At 37.6% G+C, this 16,384-nt stretch overlaps 1 protein-coding gene across 2 annotated transcripts; it reads right to left on the bottom strand.

The window, feature by feature from the left end:
- Window positions 1-1,400: 1,400 nt before the first annotated feature.
- LOC124280471 (NTF2-related export protein 2-like) lies at window positions 1,401-15,003 on the bottom strand. Of its 2 annotated transcripts, XM_046716511.1 has the most exons (4): window positions 14,926-15,003; window positions 13,325-13,411; window positions 2,572-2,716; window positions 1,401-1,883 (listed from the first exon to the last, which is right to left on the bottom strand). In XM_046716511.1, the coding sequence occupies exons 1-4, from the start codon at window positions 14,938-14,940 to the stop codon at window positions 1,720-1,722; spliced, it is 411 nt and encodes a 136-aa protein (XP_046572467.1). In that variant the 5' UTR covers window positions 14,941-15,003; the 3' UTR covers window positions 1,401-1,719. The 2 variants fall into 2 exon arrangements, with proteins under 2 accessions (XP_046572467.1, XP_046572398.1); XM_046716442.1 differs by lacking the exons at window positions 1,401-1,883; window positions 2,572-2,716; window positions 14,926-15,003 and adding an exon at window positions 9,219-12,077 and having other exon boundaries at window positions 13,325-13,413.
- Between the last annotated feature and the right edge of the window lie 1,381 nt (window positions 15,004-16,384).

Genomic DNA, 16,384 nt, shown 5'->3' with positions numbered 1-16,384 from the left:
GATCCATTTCTCCGTTTGAATATGTTCTAGTGAAACAAACTGACTTACATTTAATTCCTACTTTGAAGATGCAATAAGGAAAGATCCCTATTTAAAAACAACACAGAACTATGTATCTTTTTAACTTTACAATACAAAACTATTATTCACTGCTATAATGGCTGATGCTGACAATCCTTTACAATAGATACAATAGACATAATACAAGAAATGCAGTAAGTTTAACACATACATTTTTATTTCATGTATCAACACATTTGTAAACAAAGCCTTGCATTAAACATTTCCATACATGAAATAATGACAGTGTGTAATATTTGAAATAACATAATGAGCATAATGATTTGAGTGAGTTTAGTTTTACGCCGCTTTTAGCAATATTCCAGCAATATCACGGCGGGGGTCACCAGAAATGGGCTCAACACATTGTACCCATGTGGGGAATCGAACCCGGGTCTACGGCATGACGAACGAACGCTTTAACCACTAGGCTACCCCACCGCCCTCATAATGATTTGAAAATATTTAAAACATGACGATTCATAATGATGACTTATTCCAGTCATGTCAAATAATACATTTGCACCAACACATTGTTTCATTGGTGTTTTTCTCAAGTCATGTTAAAATGCAAAAACATTCCACAAATACTCAATCACTTTTTATGTTGCCATGCCAACTAATAGCTGTGAATTACACCTAAAGTTTATGTTGAAATTAATCTAGGAACAAACAGGATATACAAAGACAGTATATTTGTTCTACAAAATTTTGCAGAATGAAAAGATAGAGATATGATATTTCTCTTGAAACCACAGTATGTGTTGAACTTCCTCTGAAAAGAGGTATCTATAGCCTCTTAAATGAGCACTACCCCATGGCTAATTGGCAGGCCCAGTAAGTTTCATTCGTCATTCTAAGCCAACTTTCTCTGTACACACTTACAGTTTAAGTCGGTTTAGCCATAGTCAGACAAGGAGTTATTTTGAGCCAGACGCAGTACTGAGATGGTTGGTTGGTTTATTGTTTAACGCCGCACCAAGCAATATTCCAGCTATATGGCGGCGGTCTGTAAATACACGAGTCTGGACCAGACAATCCAGTGATCAACAGCATGAGCATCAATCTACGCAATTGAGATATGATGATGTGTCTCAACCAAGTCAGTGAGCCTGACCACCCAATCCCATTAGTCGCCTCTTAGGACAAGCATAACTTACTGAAGACCAATTCTAACCCGGATCTTCATGTGTCACTACTGTGATAGCTTAGTAAAGGTGACATGTATTAACTGATCACAGACTCAACAACAGTGAAGATCCTTGGAAGCTCAGGTGTACAATATCGAATATTTCAATACAAACAATGCCTCTGAAATCAACAAAGTAAGATCTTTTAAAAAAAAATCCAAATATTCTACAAACCAATTCCCTGCCAAGGGTACTAAGACTGAACAACTCCCGATCTGTCCCACAGAGACAAAGCCTTATACATAGGGCACTATTTACATCTAGATCGTGACTGAAATGAGCTGCATATCATGGTGCATAGTCTCCATCTGTGATAAGATATTTTAACTCTGTGTTCCAATGACATAATCAGCATATTCAACACTTTCAACATTTTAACATACACAGTTCAAACTTCCCTTCCCAGTTCAGGCATCATGGCCAACAATCTCTGTGGCTGAGTCTGAGAAATGGAAATGTAAGAAACAGCTCATGGCTTCTCAAGAAATCTGAAGACATCACTGACGATCTTCCAAACAGTGCCTTGTGAAGACAGTGTGAAGTTCTGCGTGAAGGCCTTGTTCTTGTTATTCTGGTACTTCACTGTCCCAAACACGGACACGGCTATGGCCATCTCATTAGGATTTAGTGGCTCTGAAACAAATACACATCTGCTTTACAGAAACAACAATAAATCTCACAAATAGTGAATAAATACAAACAATTACATACACAGAAATAGACAAAAAAATGTTTTGGACTAAGGGATAGTTCCCTCTCCCTTTTTTCCATATTTGAATTGTTTTTTAAAAATCATGATTTAGAGTGAGTGAGTGAGTGAGTTTAGCTTTATGCCGCTTTTAGCAATATTCCAGCAATATCACAGCGGGGGACACCAGAAATGGGTTTCACACATTGTACCCATGTGGGGAATTGAACCCAGGCATTCGGCGTGACGAGCGAATGCTTAACCCACAGCCCCCTCATGATTCAGAAATATTAAGCAGTATCATGAATACTGGAATTTTGAAATGCATGAGAGAAAATGGACAAACCATGCAATGATTTTACATCACTTTTACCAATACATTATGTCCTATAGCAAACGTGAATTTTATCAAATCCCTTTTCATAGTATTTCAGACAATATTGAGACAGAATGATGAATGATCATATCAAATTAGCAAATCTGGTTATGTTTTGTTTTTATCTGATGTCAAGCTAATCAGAATAACATATGAATTTATTAATATATTTCTATAGCACAATGTATGGATTGTTCTTTTTGTATCATGTTTTTCAATAGATCAAAATTTCAAGAGACAAGTACTTCAGTACTAACCAACGAGAGGCTGCGTGTCGAGAGAGCTGATGACGTGTTCGGAGGCAGGCAGGGCGTCAAAGTGCGCGTTGATGGCCTCCCCACCGTTACAGACGCTGCCGTTCCATACCACAGTTGATGTATCAAGGTACAGCTTACGTATCAGCTGAAACACAAAAATGGAGTGAATGAGAAGGTGGGTGAGTGGCTGAATGAGTGCGTGAATATTTCAGTTTGTAAATATGAGAAGAGTCCAAAGTGGTGCACCTCTTAGACAGCATCCCACAAGTTGCAGTATGGTGCTTAGGGACCGTTCATAATTTATGGCTATGGGGGAGTGATGATGATTTTTATGGAGAAGTATGTACATTGTACAATGTGAATGATCCCCCTAAAATGTATGTACAAAGCAAACGCCCTCACTGCATGTCATGTTCAAAATCAATTACCCACCCCTAACTTCCCATAATTTCTAAGCATAATTTTTAATATCCCCATGTACAAAATTGCTGACCCCCACTAATACATGTGTACAACCAGAACAAAATGGGTGAAAACACACGCACACACGCACGCACACACACACACACACACACACACACACACACACACAAAATTATGAATGGTCTCTTAAGTTGACAGAATCATCATCGTCAGTCGTGGATTTTCACTGGTGAATGTGCGTTGCAGATCTCTCAGACCACATGGAATAACAATACAACCTTAATATTCTGCAAAATTCTCATATAAGAACAAATCAATTTAACACTTGACAATATTTAAATTCATTTTTGGTATGTTTATTTGAACTAATATAGGTCAAGCAAGGGATGCAACTGTCCGCAGTGAATTAAATCGGCTTTCATGAGTGGGTCACACATCTGACTAACGAATCCTTACTAGGGTCTGATTACCAGTGACATAATGGGGCCTGTTTTAGTCCTCGAAATGGGGCAGCAATGGCAGACCTGCAGGTCGCTACATCCACTCTCAAACCTGTACATCGTCTCTCTACAGGTTATGTTTGAATAAGATTCGTGGGAGGAGTTCAACTATCTGATCCTCTAAACAGCTTCTACTCATCAAATGTATCAATAGCGGATTCAAGAAGGGAGCAGTGATTTAAGACAATGTTGTTATTGTGCACTACTACTCAGTGACTTAACATAGCGGTAATCCGTTATGGTGGGAGAGAGGACCAGGCCATTCATTAATTAGGGGTGACCAGCATGGCCCATTTAATTAATGTGCTATTTTATCCGCATTTTGGGAGTCCGGCATTATGGGAGTAAACCTATGGCCAAGATACCCATATTGGCAAAAAACGGAGGTGCATGTGTTTTATTCATGGTCGGTGTTCCGGTCCAAATCTTACGCCACCCTGAAAGAATTTTTTTACAATCTCTTTACGAGCATATGATGACAGCCTATCCACAAACAGTCTGAAGAAAAGTAACCAGGAAAGAACAAGAAATGTTTATTATAATTCAAATATCATCACAATTTGCAATTATTTATCACAATATTCCCACAAATCAACAAGAAAACATCACAGATCACAGCTCACATCAGGATAACATTCAATAAATAAAAACAAAAACACAACCAAAATTGGAAATATAACACATTAAAGGCAGCAGCCAACACTTCGCCATATTGAGATAATCAGATTTGATTTGATTTTAACTAGAAAACAAATGGACAAAGGCTGACTAAAATCTACATTTTATTTTTGTTTAGAATATGGATCCACTGACCTTAAATATCATATATTAAAAGAAATTTGAAAAAATTTGAAAAACAAAATTTCATCACTTCCATCAACAGTAAAGATCAAATAGTCCAGGGGATGTTTAAACAACTAAAACAGATATTGTTTCCCACGATAAATCAACATTACCACAATTACAATAAGCTCAATATATAATATTTAATACCCAAACAAGGCCAAGATTATTTCCTTTCATAATCTTGTGATCCAAACCAAAGTTAAAGTGATTAAAAAGGTATGATAAATGCACTTTATTAACCAATAAGTGTTTCAATTATAAAATCACTACCCCTCTTGCTCTTGTCTGACTGTTAAGTAGTCATGCTCAGCCTCTGATTCATTATGCGCTTGACAGACAGAAGCAAAATTACTGGTAAGCCATTGCAAGTGTTCCATCTAGAGTCTCATTAATGAAAATTATAAAAATATAAATCAGCTATGTAACAGCATAATTATAACACAATAACTGAATTGTTCTGCAAGCAGGTGTTCACTGGCATAGCGTGGTTGAGATACCCTAAGATTGGTTCTTACTCAAGACAGCAGACTTTCAGCACAATATGCATCACCCCAGAGAGTAGAACGCAGCAGTTTGATCTCCTGGCTTTGTCTGGGGCTTGGTATTAATGCAAATGAGTGAGATTTAGTTTTTACGTCGTTTTTCGCAATATTCCACAACATGGTGGGGACACCAGAAATGGGCTTCACACATTCAATCAAAATAGAGAATCAAACCCTGGTGTTTGGAGCAGATGCTTTTACCACTAGCCTACCCCACCACCCAGTATTAATGGGATTCAAATAGGACTGGTTGGGTCTGAGTCAAATGGGTCTGAATACAGTAAGCATGTTAAACTGCAGCAAGGTATCTCAGAGAGATGCACTATGAAGTCCAGACTAATATGAGCAGCCAAGATTATACTGCAGTTACTGCATGGTTAATCTGCATGACAAAAGTGACTGGTCCTTAAATGCTTTTGAGTAGTATATAACCAGAGATTTGTATGTACATAACTCAAGTACAGGCCAGGCTTTTGCCATGTATTCACCATGTTTGTTTGAAACTGATACAGCCGCACACACAGTATTATGATTTGAAAAATAGAACTTCACACGGCTTAATATTCATCTTGTAAGTGAATAATGATGCGTTTCATAAACAATGAAAATATGACATCAACTTCGAAAAATCAAATGATAATGGAAGTGAGACAGTCACTATTGAGGCCACTGTCCAACAAACAAGTTTCAACAACCTTGGCAGCTAAAAAGGATTTATATGAAGCCATTGTTGCTTCAGAAATGTGACGAAAAAGAGGCTGCAGAGAAACTGAACATTGCCATATTTCAAATGCATGGTCTTCTTCATTGTCTTTGGTAACAGAATTACATCTACTTACAAGAGCATTGCTTCAAGCCTTGAAGGGGAAAGAGGCCATTATCTAGTAAATGACTAAAATGGCATCTAAAAAACTTAGAAACTGTTACTGGGCCATAAACTCTTTCACATCCTTACCATGTGTAACATGTCCTAAAACATTCCTACAAAGCCAAACATTAAACGATATATCTTAAGATACAATATCTGGGTATTGAGCACCGTCACCAAAATACATGTGTACCTGTAATGCACTAAAACAGTGATTAATGATGCAACTATCACTATGACTACATCAGAGACTTGCAGGAAGGGTGAGTGAGTGAGTTGGGTTTTATGCTGTTCTATATTCCAGCAATATCACATTGTGGGACACCAGAAATGGGCTTCATGTATTGTAATTATGTTGGGAATCGAACCAGGGCCTTTGTCGTGACAAGCAAACACTTTAACCACTAGGCTACCCCACTACGCATGCAGGAAGGGATGGTAGGGAGTTAGTATACTGTGTCTGAGTGGAATATGCATGTGAAACTGTGGCATGGTGTCTCAATGGCACTATAAAACCAGCATTAATCCAGAGTATCACAAGCAGCCACACATGGAACGTATCACCACATACTGAAATAATCGTGAACATGACATTTACCCATTTCACCTCTTTATACATATAAGACTCCACAGCTCTCAGCACCAGTGGCAAAGGAAGTTAACATCACATAGCTCCTTTTCAAATACCGTGTATTACCGTAGATAAGCCGATCTCATAGATAAGCTGACCCCATAACTTGACCCTTAAAATCAGTGTCAAAAAGTTTAAAAGTCAGTGTCAGGCAAGTTTAATCATTAGGAACGAAATGGGATATATTGGTCATTCATTTTACATATACATCACCACTAACATAAATTCGTGTTTGGGGAAAATTCTTTTTAATTATCCTTTTATTCTACTGTTTAATGTATAAATATTGATGAAAGATAGTTAATTTATCTCATATACAAGATAACATTAGACCACTTTTGCCAAAATGTAATAATATACTGTAATCGTAGTTATTTTCGCGTTGGATTAATTTTCGCGCTTTTAGCGTAAAAAGATTGTGTGCCAATAATTATACCAAGCGAAATATTCATGGTGAAGTCATGACAAATACCCAAGTAGGAACAACATGTAATTTGTTTATTCTCTCAGATAACAACATCAAAGCAATTATTCCCGGTCCGTGTAAATTACATGATCAAACAATGTCAAGAAGTCCACAGATGTTCGCATTGGAAATAGCGAGATCGCGCGAAACCTCATCAGTGACAGGTTAAATTGTTCCATGCATAAAAACTATCCGGCTATACACCAAAAAGCTGTCGCATAAACTTAGTTACGATTATAAATATTTTACATTTATAGAGCACAACCTGCAATAACAATGACACAAAACTAGAATATATTTCTCTTTATAAAACAATAGTTTCAGATACTAACCTTTTAAGATCACTGCATCAGAATTCATCTCGGAATATTATCGGGTACGTTTAAACTAAATCACAGGTAGGGGAACGTGATGCACTGCACAGCTGATTGCTATTTCCGGCGCTGTATAAGAGACAATTACACACGGTAATCTTAATCCCTGCATATAAGACAATGCCTAGCAAAAACAAATTAGAACTGAACAGGTAAATAATCTTTTCCAGCGATGTTCAATAGCAAATTTGACGTCTTTGGTCTTCTCTTCACAAATCACAATGTTGACACAAGTACAGTATAATCCCGCCTCTCTCTGATTGTTTTAGTAACCACTTGCGATTCAATTATGGCGCTAGTTTTGATCATTGCATGTCTATCGGTGGTTGAAAACGTTGTGATGGATACCATCACTCAGGTGTTTGAAATGCGAGAAAAACAACTGGCGCTAACAGGTCTTTTGTGAACTTTCATAAAAAAAAATTGCACCCGTGAAAATATATACAATTACAGTAATTATAAATTTAAGTGTTGAAAATTTTAATCTGTCCTTGAGTTCTTCTCTTGGCATCTGAATCTAAGACCTTCTAAATATATATGTCATGACAAATACCCAAGTAGGAACAACATGTAATTTGCTTATTCTCTCAGATAACAACATCAAAGCAATTATTCCCAGTCCGTGTAAATTACGTTGATCAAACAATGTCAAAGTCCACAGATGTTAGCATTGGAAATAGCAAGATCGCTCGAAACCTCATCAGTGACAGGTTAAATTGTTCCATGCATAAAAACTATCCGGCTATACACCAAAAAGCTGTCGCATAAACTTAGTTACGATTATAAATATTTTACATTTATAGAGCACAACCTGCAATAACAATGACACAAAACTAGAATATATTTCTCTTTATAAAACAATAGTTTCAGATACTAACTTTTAAGATCACTGCATCAGAATTCATCTCGGAATATTATCGGGTACGTTTAAACTAAATCACAGGTCAGGTAGAACGTGATGCACTGCACAGCTGATTGCTATTTCCGGCGCTGTATAAGAGACAATTACACACGGTAATCTTAATCCCTGCATATAAGACAATGCCTAGCAAAAACAAATTAGAACTGAACAGGTAAATAATCTTTTCCAGCGATGTTCAATAGCAAATTTGACGTCTTTGGTCTTCTCTTCACAAATCACAATGTTGACACAAGTACAGTATAATCCCGCCTCTCTCTGATTGTTTTAGTAACCACAATTCAATTATGGCGGCTAGCTTTGATCATTGCATGTCTATCGGTGGTGAAAACGTTGTGATGGATACCATCACTCAGGTGTTTGAAATGCGCGAAAAAACAACTGCGCTAACAGGTCTTTTGTGAACTTTCCGCAAAATTGCACCCCGTGAAAATATATACAATTACAGTAATTATAAATTTAAGTGTTGAAAATTTTAATCTGTCCTTGAGTTCTTCTCTTCGGGGTATCTGAATCTAAGACCTTCTAAATATATATCTTGGAAACATCGTGGTCATGACAAATACTCCTTCACTTCCAAGTTCAGTTTTGGCCAATGAACATGAAAATGTGAGTTGCATGTTTTGGCAACAGCTGACGTTTTGAGGCACTGCATTTGTAGGAAACAAACTGAAGCCAAAGACATGGACACATGTCAGTGAGCAAATGAACGTGTTGGGCTAATGCTTCTTTGGGCAGTATTTCAGTATGGGTAAAACAGGGCTTGAAATGATGTGTAATTCTGGTGTATTTGACCAATGATTTTGTAAAATACTCCCAAATATTTTCAGACAAGTCACAGCTGATGCGGTATTTTTACAAACAAATGTACCTTGAATCCAAATAACTCCACTATATACAGTAAGCAGTTTCAGGTTTCTGACTGTAAACTGCAATTATCAAAACAATATGCTATGCTTTGTCTAGACTAACAACTAGTCTCTGAAATGAACATATTTTACTGAAAAAAAGTTCATAGTAAAAAAAAAAAATATATAATGAAAAGGAGCCCTGAGACTTTCTTTATTTTCAGAAGCTGAGGAAATCTAGACTTGCCACATTTTCTAGACTTGCGTGGGCTTTCTTGGATATATTTACTTCAGGGTCTGTACGGCAGACTATGCTTTGTCAACCCTTGCAATATTTACAATAAATAATCAAATTATTTTATTGACAAAATATTTTCATGACTCACAAACTTAGAAAACAACTTACATTTACCATTACTCCCATATTTCAAAGTCCATGTAAAATCCTGCATCAAGTATGTCAGCTTAATGTGGGAGGACAGACGTATTGTTGTAGCTTTCTGACATTTACTGCCTTAGTGAAACCCATTAGTCCAGATGTGGTGTTGATGTAGGAACACTGTCAGGGTGCCAGGATTCAAACCCATGATCACAGCTTACTGGCACACCAAAGGGAGGTAACTATGAATACCAAATTCTGGCACCCTAAGCAACTCGCTGCCTATCAACCTATTCAATACATGTGAAAAGGACACGGTCAAAACAATACTTCGTGTACAAATTGTCATGCTGTTGTACAAAGAAAAATCAAAATTGTTATCAAAATCACATTACAATCACATCTTTCACTCTTGATCAATGCCCTTTGGTCAAGATCTGACAAAACTGTCCTAAGTATTCATCCAAAAGTCTATACCAAAAGGAAACAATTATTTTGTGTATGTTTTTTGTTCAGACTGAAATTCTTGTATCATGCAAAGGAATTGTTATGAAAGTGGATATCGAATTAACTCAAGAAGCGAATCCAGACTGGACAGTATGCAGGTTTGTCAGAACTTGCTGGAGTAATCTACCTCTTTTTAAAGAGATTGACAATAACAAATATGACCATAAGTTAAGGGGAGGTAACTGGGTTTAACATTTACATCTCAGAGTAAAGAGAAATAGTAAAAATATTTAAATATATTACAAAGGAGAGACAAAAGAGTGAAGTTAAAATACAGTCATGTGACTGATGGACGTTGGGATTACCAAAAACACTGGGACCACAAGTAAGGAATTATAAAAAGAAGGAATTCATTTTTTTTCATTTTATACATTTTGGCAAGGAAAGTAATTAAGCCTCTGAAAGATGGTATTGTTAATATACATGATACAGGCATTTGTAACTGGTTAAGAAATCACTGAAAAGGTCACAATTAAACAAACTACATACAATAAATTACATTTTGGCCTGTGATTATGAACATCCTTTTATCAATGTTTATTGTTCTTACATAATGTATTTGACAAGGATAGAGGAAAAACAAATTAACATTGAAATAGAAATCTGAATATCTGCAACAGCCTGATAAAAAGAACAGGGTTTTCAGTCACTGGACTCAATAATGTTCCTTAACAGCCTCTATCATTCATCAGAAAGCGTCTTCCAAGATGTCTTCTAGTAAGAGATAGTCTAAAACTCGCCTTGGCAAAAGTTCTTGCTGTGACAACTGCTCAAGTTTGGGCTGAATATCTGGTCCGAGAATCTCTCGTATACAGAGTCTTGACAAGTGCATCAAGGAAGGCACGGAATAGAAGTAGCTTTCTACCCACTGCAACAAACTCTGATTGTTCATCATAACTGGTGGAAGTTTCTGTGATGTGAGCCAGACAGCCTTGACCTTACACCCTGCTCTCATGAGCAGACGGATGATTTCAAGGTTACCGAGTTCAAATGCAATTTGAATCGGTGACTGAGGAATCAGAGTATGTCGTGCATTGCCGACCACATTCAGACGACAGTTACGACGTAACAAAGCCTTAATGATTGGAATGTTGAGTGTTTCTACGCTGTGGGATAAAGGAGACGCTTGCATGATGGTTTCTGTGTCAACCGAAGCCCCAAGGTCAAGGAGAAGCTTCACCATGTTTGTTGACTGGCATGTTATGGCAAGAGACAGAAGTGACAGGTTTTGAGGAGCAAGTCTGTAGTTGATGTTTCCTCCATATCTGGCAACGATTGGGACAAACCTGATGTTGTTTTCCTGAACTGCAATCCACAAGGGAGTCTTGCCATAATTATCCTGAGCATTTGAGTCAGCTCCTGCTTTAAGAATCGCTTCAACGCATTCTTCATCACATTTTGAAATCGCTAAATGAAGAACAGTGCGGCCAGATATGGTAGCAATGTTGACGTCTGCTTTGGCTTCAAGGAGGACTTTAACACACTCTAAATTCACACGTAGAGCATATAGGGCCTTAAGGAGAGGACTAGATCCTTGGCTGCAGATGGCACTGACGTCTGCTCCTCCATCTATCAACATCTTTGACAAGTAGGCATCGCCACGTCCAGCAGCTAGATGTAGAGGGGTGACTTTTGACAATGAACAGATATTTGTGTCACATCCTGCTGTAAGAAGGGCTTTCACTGTCTTCCTGTACTGACCTTTGAATGCATGCTCAAATTTAAAAACAGCTCTAATTAGTGGTGTAAGACCTTGATTATTCACATAATCCTTCAGTCTGATGTCACATTCCAGCAGAATCTCCACACACTGCACATGACCGTATCTGCTAGCGATGTGAAGAGCTGTGTCACCATCTTTGTTACTAAGGAAAACATCGGCCCCTAAAGAGACAAGGAATTTAAGAGATTCTCCCAGTCCTCGCCTCGTCACTATATGCAATGCTCCCCAACCTTGGAATGTGGGCTGAACGTATGTAAAACCATCCATGAAAATCATATCAATGTGCACTTCTTTGTTTTTCACCAAATGTTCTACCATGTTCATGTCATTTTCAATCAGTGCTCTATAGAATTTCAGAGAATTGTCCATTTCTGATTGGTCGACAACTACTGGTGTTTCCAAGACAACAGTTGCCATGGGGACGCCAGATGGAGTCAGTGCCTCAATTCTGTCTTCCATCTCTCCTAAGTAGTTTCAACCCTGTTGGAAGATGGAAAATACCTCAGATAAGGCAATGTCCAACTTGGATTCACAGAATTAAATACCATCAAACAAGACATTCATTTTACAATTTAAGGCCCGACCAATTCAGTTTCTTGCTTTTTGGACACAACGTCAACATCTAGTCAAAAGCAGGAGGCAAAATCTAAGTAATAGAAATTGTTGGACTGGCTGATGTACGCTTAAGTTACTCAAATATATTTTGAAATTAACATTTTTTCATTAAGAGGCATTTTAAAACATAACATGAAATTTGCAATAATGAATGAGTTGGGTTTTACGCTGCTTTTAGTAATATTCCAGCAATATCACAGCTGGGGACACCATAAATGGGCATCACACATTTTACCCATGTGGTGAAATTTGCAATAAAACACAAAACAAAATTTATTCAGATTCTATTTCAGATTTGCATGTACATAATGTAGGCATATCTGGAAACAAGAAAATATTTCATCTGGCCTAATCCTGAATACTGAAGTCTACAGTTTCTACCACAAGTGCTTCCTGCATGTCTCGAACCTTATGTTGATGGACAAATTAAAGGGAAGTAACTCTTGAAATTAGCAATGAAACATTCAAAGCAAACAGGTTTTTTTCATTGCATTTCACTTTAGTGATCATATTTTTAGAAGAATGTTTATAAAAATGTGTCCATATTCAGTTCAATTTCTACTCAGTAGAAGGAAAAGTCTATCTGTACACTAGTTAATAAAAAAGGTCTTAATTCATTTGTTTCCTATGATTAAACTGTAAAAAACATGGGTTGGGGAGCAGTGCATCATATTCATAAGTGACTTTACAACATATCTACTCACTGGAACTTGGAAATATGTGAACATAAACTAGATCACTTAGTCTCTAGGGTGATTTTTGTGCTGAGAGAGTCCCAAGTAATTGCAGTTTCTTTACACACAACTCTATTCGACATTTTGGTTGTCATATTACAGACTGATCATTCTTCTTCACATTGAAACTACTTCTGGTGTAATGATATGGAAGTTAGCAAGCAAACATTTGATAGAAAGCAGCAGTTTACTTGAAAAACATGCTAAGTCATCACTATAGCACTGCCTAGATGGGCTAAAACCACAATATTGATTTGTAAGGCCAATATATTTATTTGTGAGGCAATTTTACATTAGAATACATGTTCAAACCTTTCGGCCTCTCTCGGTACAAAATGTTAGTACTAATATTAATGTATGTAGGTCTATAAAACTCACATGTCTTTTCTTGTCAAAGTGTTCATAGTAGAGTTTGGAGAATTCTTCTGCAGCCTGGCAAGCCTGTTCAACTTTAGCTTTATGATCCTGGAAAAAAAGGAGTACATGGCAACAAATGTGAACCAAAGCCAAAAATGTGTTTTCATTTTGTGACTCCCCAGAACAATGCAGTTTACTGGGCACAGATTACTGTAGCACTAAAGTTCTGTCGGAAACAGAGAAAAAACTGTTTTTAGGCTGTTAGTCTGTATCCCTAAATTTTACACAACTGCAAATAGCATATGTCGAAATAACCCACTTCGGCATAACTGGGCATTGCGTTTCCTGTCTCCCTACCACTGAGACTGTAGTTAGGCTGAACTTAACTTAGTTTAACAGATATTTCACACTACATAAATTGTAGAGATAAATGTGAAAATACAGGTTTTTTCTATTTCCGACAGTACTTTAATTAGTTCAGACTGCCAACTGACTATCTTCACAGTAGGGCTGGGATGGGTCCAAATATTCTACCCAGGTACCCCACCCCCTATTTTTCAATATCTTAACCGTGTATTATATTCAAAAGAGCTGACTGTATCCGGGTTACACGTCCCAGCCCTACTTCACAGATATCACGTGCCTCTCGGACCCTTAGTGTTAGTTGTGCTAGGGTTTGAAGCTTACCCCTAGCTCTGTCCTTTCCCCTTGGATCCTGTTTCTAATCAAATAACCACTTTACAATCATAAGGGCTAGGCGCCCCTCCTGATCAAACACCCATGTACTATCTCATGGATAAGGCTACTAATGATCTCTAGTATAAGTTGTGAGGTACTGCAGTATCGTATGGATTGATATCCGTTTTAACTGATTGTTTCAGAAAGTGACTTCAGAAAACTCTGAATAGTTTTCTAGCATGTTTTGGGTATGCAGAATAAATGAGCGCACACAGCACAAAGTTAAACACACAGCTGAGTTTGTAAAAAGAGCGCTAATTATTTGTGCCAGTGTTAGGATATACTTTAGCTTACCTAATATGGTCGGTATATGGTCTCTGCCTAAATGAATTATCGGCTAGAATGCACTTTACCGGACACAGCCGTCGCCGCTCCCTTTACGATCCTTAGGGTTAGGGTTTAGGGTTAGGCACCCTTTACGATCCTTAGGGTTAGGCGTTCGGGTTAGGGTTAGGGAACCCCAGCAGCACTAATTAATCGGGAAAAAGTGCGCCCGGTAGAGTGCAGTACTCCCGAATTATCTTCGAGCTGGCAACGTGATTTCCATCTTACTATTGAAATCCGAAAAGGTGCACCGATAAAGAGGATCCCATACCCTAAGACTTGGTGGCAGTCCGTTAATACCATGGGACAGATAGAGTTATGCTTGAAGGTTTATCATAACCCGCAAGGTTAGAGCTAATGCGCGAAAACTGGGGGCTTTGTCGTGGTTTCCAATTTACACGAATGTGTACAGAAATCAACTATAAATAACACATTGTTAGAAATGTTTTAAAGAGTGGTGTATTTCTGTAATTCCCAAGGCATAAGTTTAGGTATTACAAGTTTCAATATTCGGAGAGAAAGCCTAATCATAAAAGGCAATCGCGTCACGAGCAACTTACCTCTGTCGGCGCCATGATGTGACGTCATAGGGGGAATTCCAGAAGTGCGACGACTCCGATAATAGACTTGCTGTAGGTTTCCGCGGATTTTCGTACACGTTCAAACTTAAGATTTTTAGACCATCAAAGCTTTAGCGACTGGCGCGCTATTAAAGACAAATGATACTTTGGCACTATTTTATTTATTTCGATCATCAAAAGTATGTTACGACGTTTCATGTTTTGATCATATATACAATCATTAAGAGTCCGTGATTAATTATATTATTTATAGGTATAAGTCATGTCTATAAATATATTATATGGATATGTGACAGGTGTTGTTGTTTTCATGATCACACCTGACGTGATTTTTTTCTATAAATCGATGTGTTAATTGATGCATATCATGTGCAGTGTTTCGTCCATCAATATTTCGATCTTCATATGTTCCATATATAATGGATATATATTGTATCAACGTTGTTCATTAAAATATATGTTGATAAGCTTATGTGTAGAAGTACAGTTTTTTTATCTTCTTTGGATGGAATTTAGAAGTTGGTGTGTTCGTCTGTGACATCTGGGAGTCAGGAAATTCCTATAAATACTAGGGCCAAAGTTATCCGCAAGCACAAAAAGACAACAACTATATAGTACAACATGGATACATTGAGAAAGAGAGGACCCACCTCTTATCACACAGTATATGAATCAGGATTCTTATGTTAATATGTCTGTATTCCGTGGCCATTTGCTAAACCATGGAACCTTAATATATATATTCAGTCATGTGTAAACCCATGTAAGTAAATATTGTATCATGTGAATCCTGTATCCTCTGGCGATTATCAGCTGTAGTTTTGAAAAGCATATCAAAGTGGAAGAGATCAAATTCCGCGCAACCACAAGCAAGAGTGCAAGTTTTCGGAAATAATTGAAGCGGAAGTAAAATCTCGGCATTGAGCTGCGTATGTGGACAAATCAGTTTAAAGTTTAGATTTGGTGTAGGACCGTTGGTTAGTTGGTTTACGGCTGCTTTAAGTAGTTTAATCATTATTTCATGTATTTCAGCATTTATAGCTGCATATTGGTGTAAATAAAAGTGATAAATATAACATGATACCATTTCGGATGCGCATGTTCATGCCTTCGGGTAGAATGATATTCCATGAAGAGGGAGACACATCACGATTTATGGGTTAAACTTTGCATTTCAGTTTTTAATCAGCTTGTAACACAATTCCGACCTGACCCTTTTTGAGACTGAAAATGTCTTGTTCTTACTGAAAACATTATTGCAGGGAGTCCAACCCCAAAAGAGACAAAAGCTTGAGATGCTCGGTTCCAAGGCTGGAAGCCCTGCAGGGTCTTGGGTTGAAACTGGTGGGGTTGAAGGGGGTTGAAGGTCCCCTGATGAAAACTCATACGTGCAAGTTCCCTTCACTGGCGGTCTCAAATGTGAAAATATAAGGCATTG

The sequence above is a fragment of the Haliotis rubra genome, unplaced genomic scaffold, assembly GCF_003918875.1.
Source record: "Haliotis rubra isolate DU_JTF1 unplaced genomic scaffold, ASM391887v1 Scf1, whole genome shotgun sequence".
Lineage (NCBI taxonomy): Eukaryota > Metazoa > Mollusca > Gastropoda > Lepetellida > Haliotidae > Haliotis > Haliotis rubra.
The sequence above is the reverse complement of the archived record's forward strand: the minus strand, read 5'-3'. Positions and strand labels throughout refer to the sequence as shown.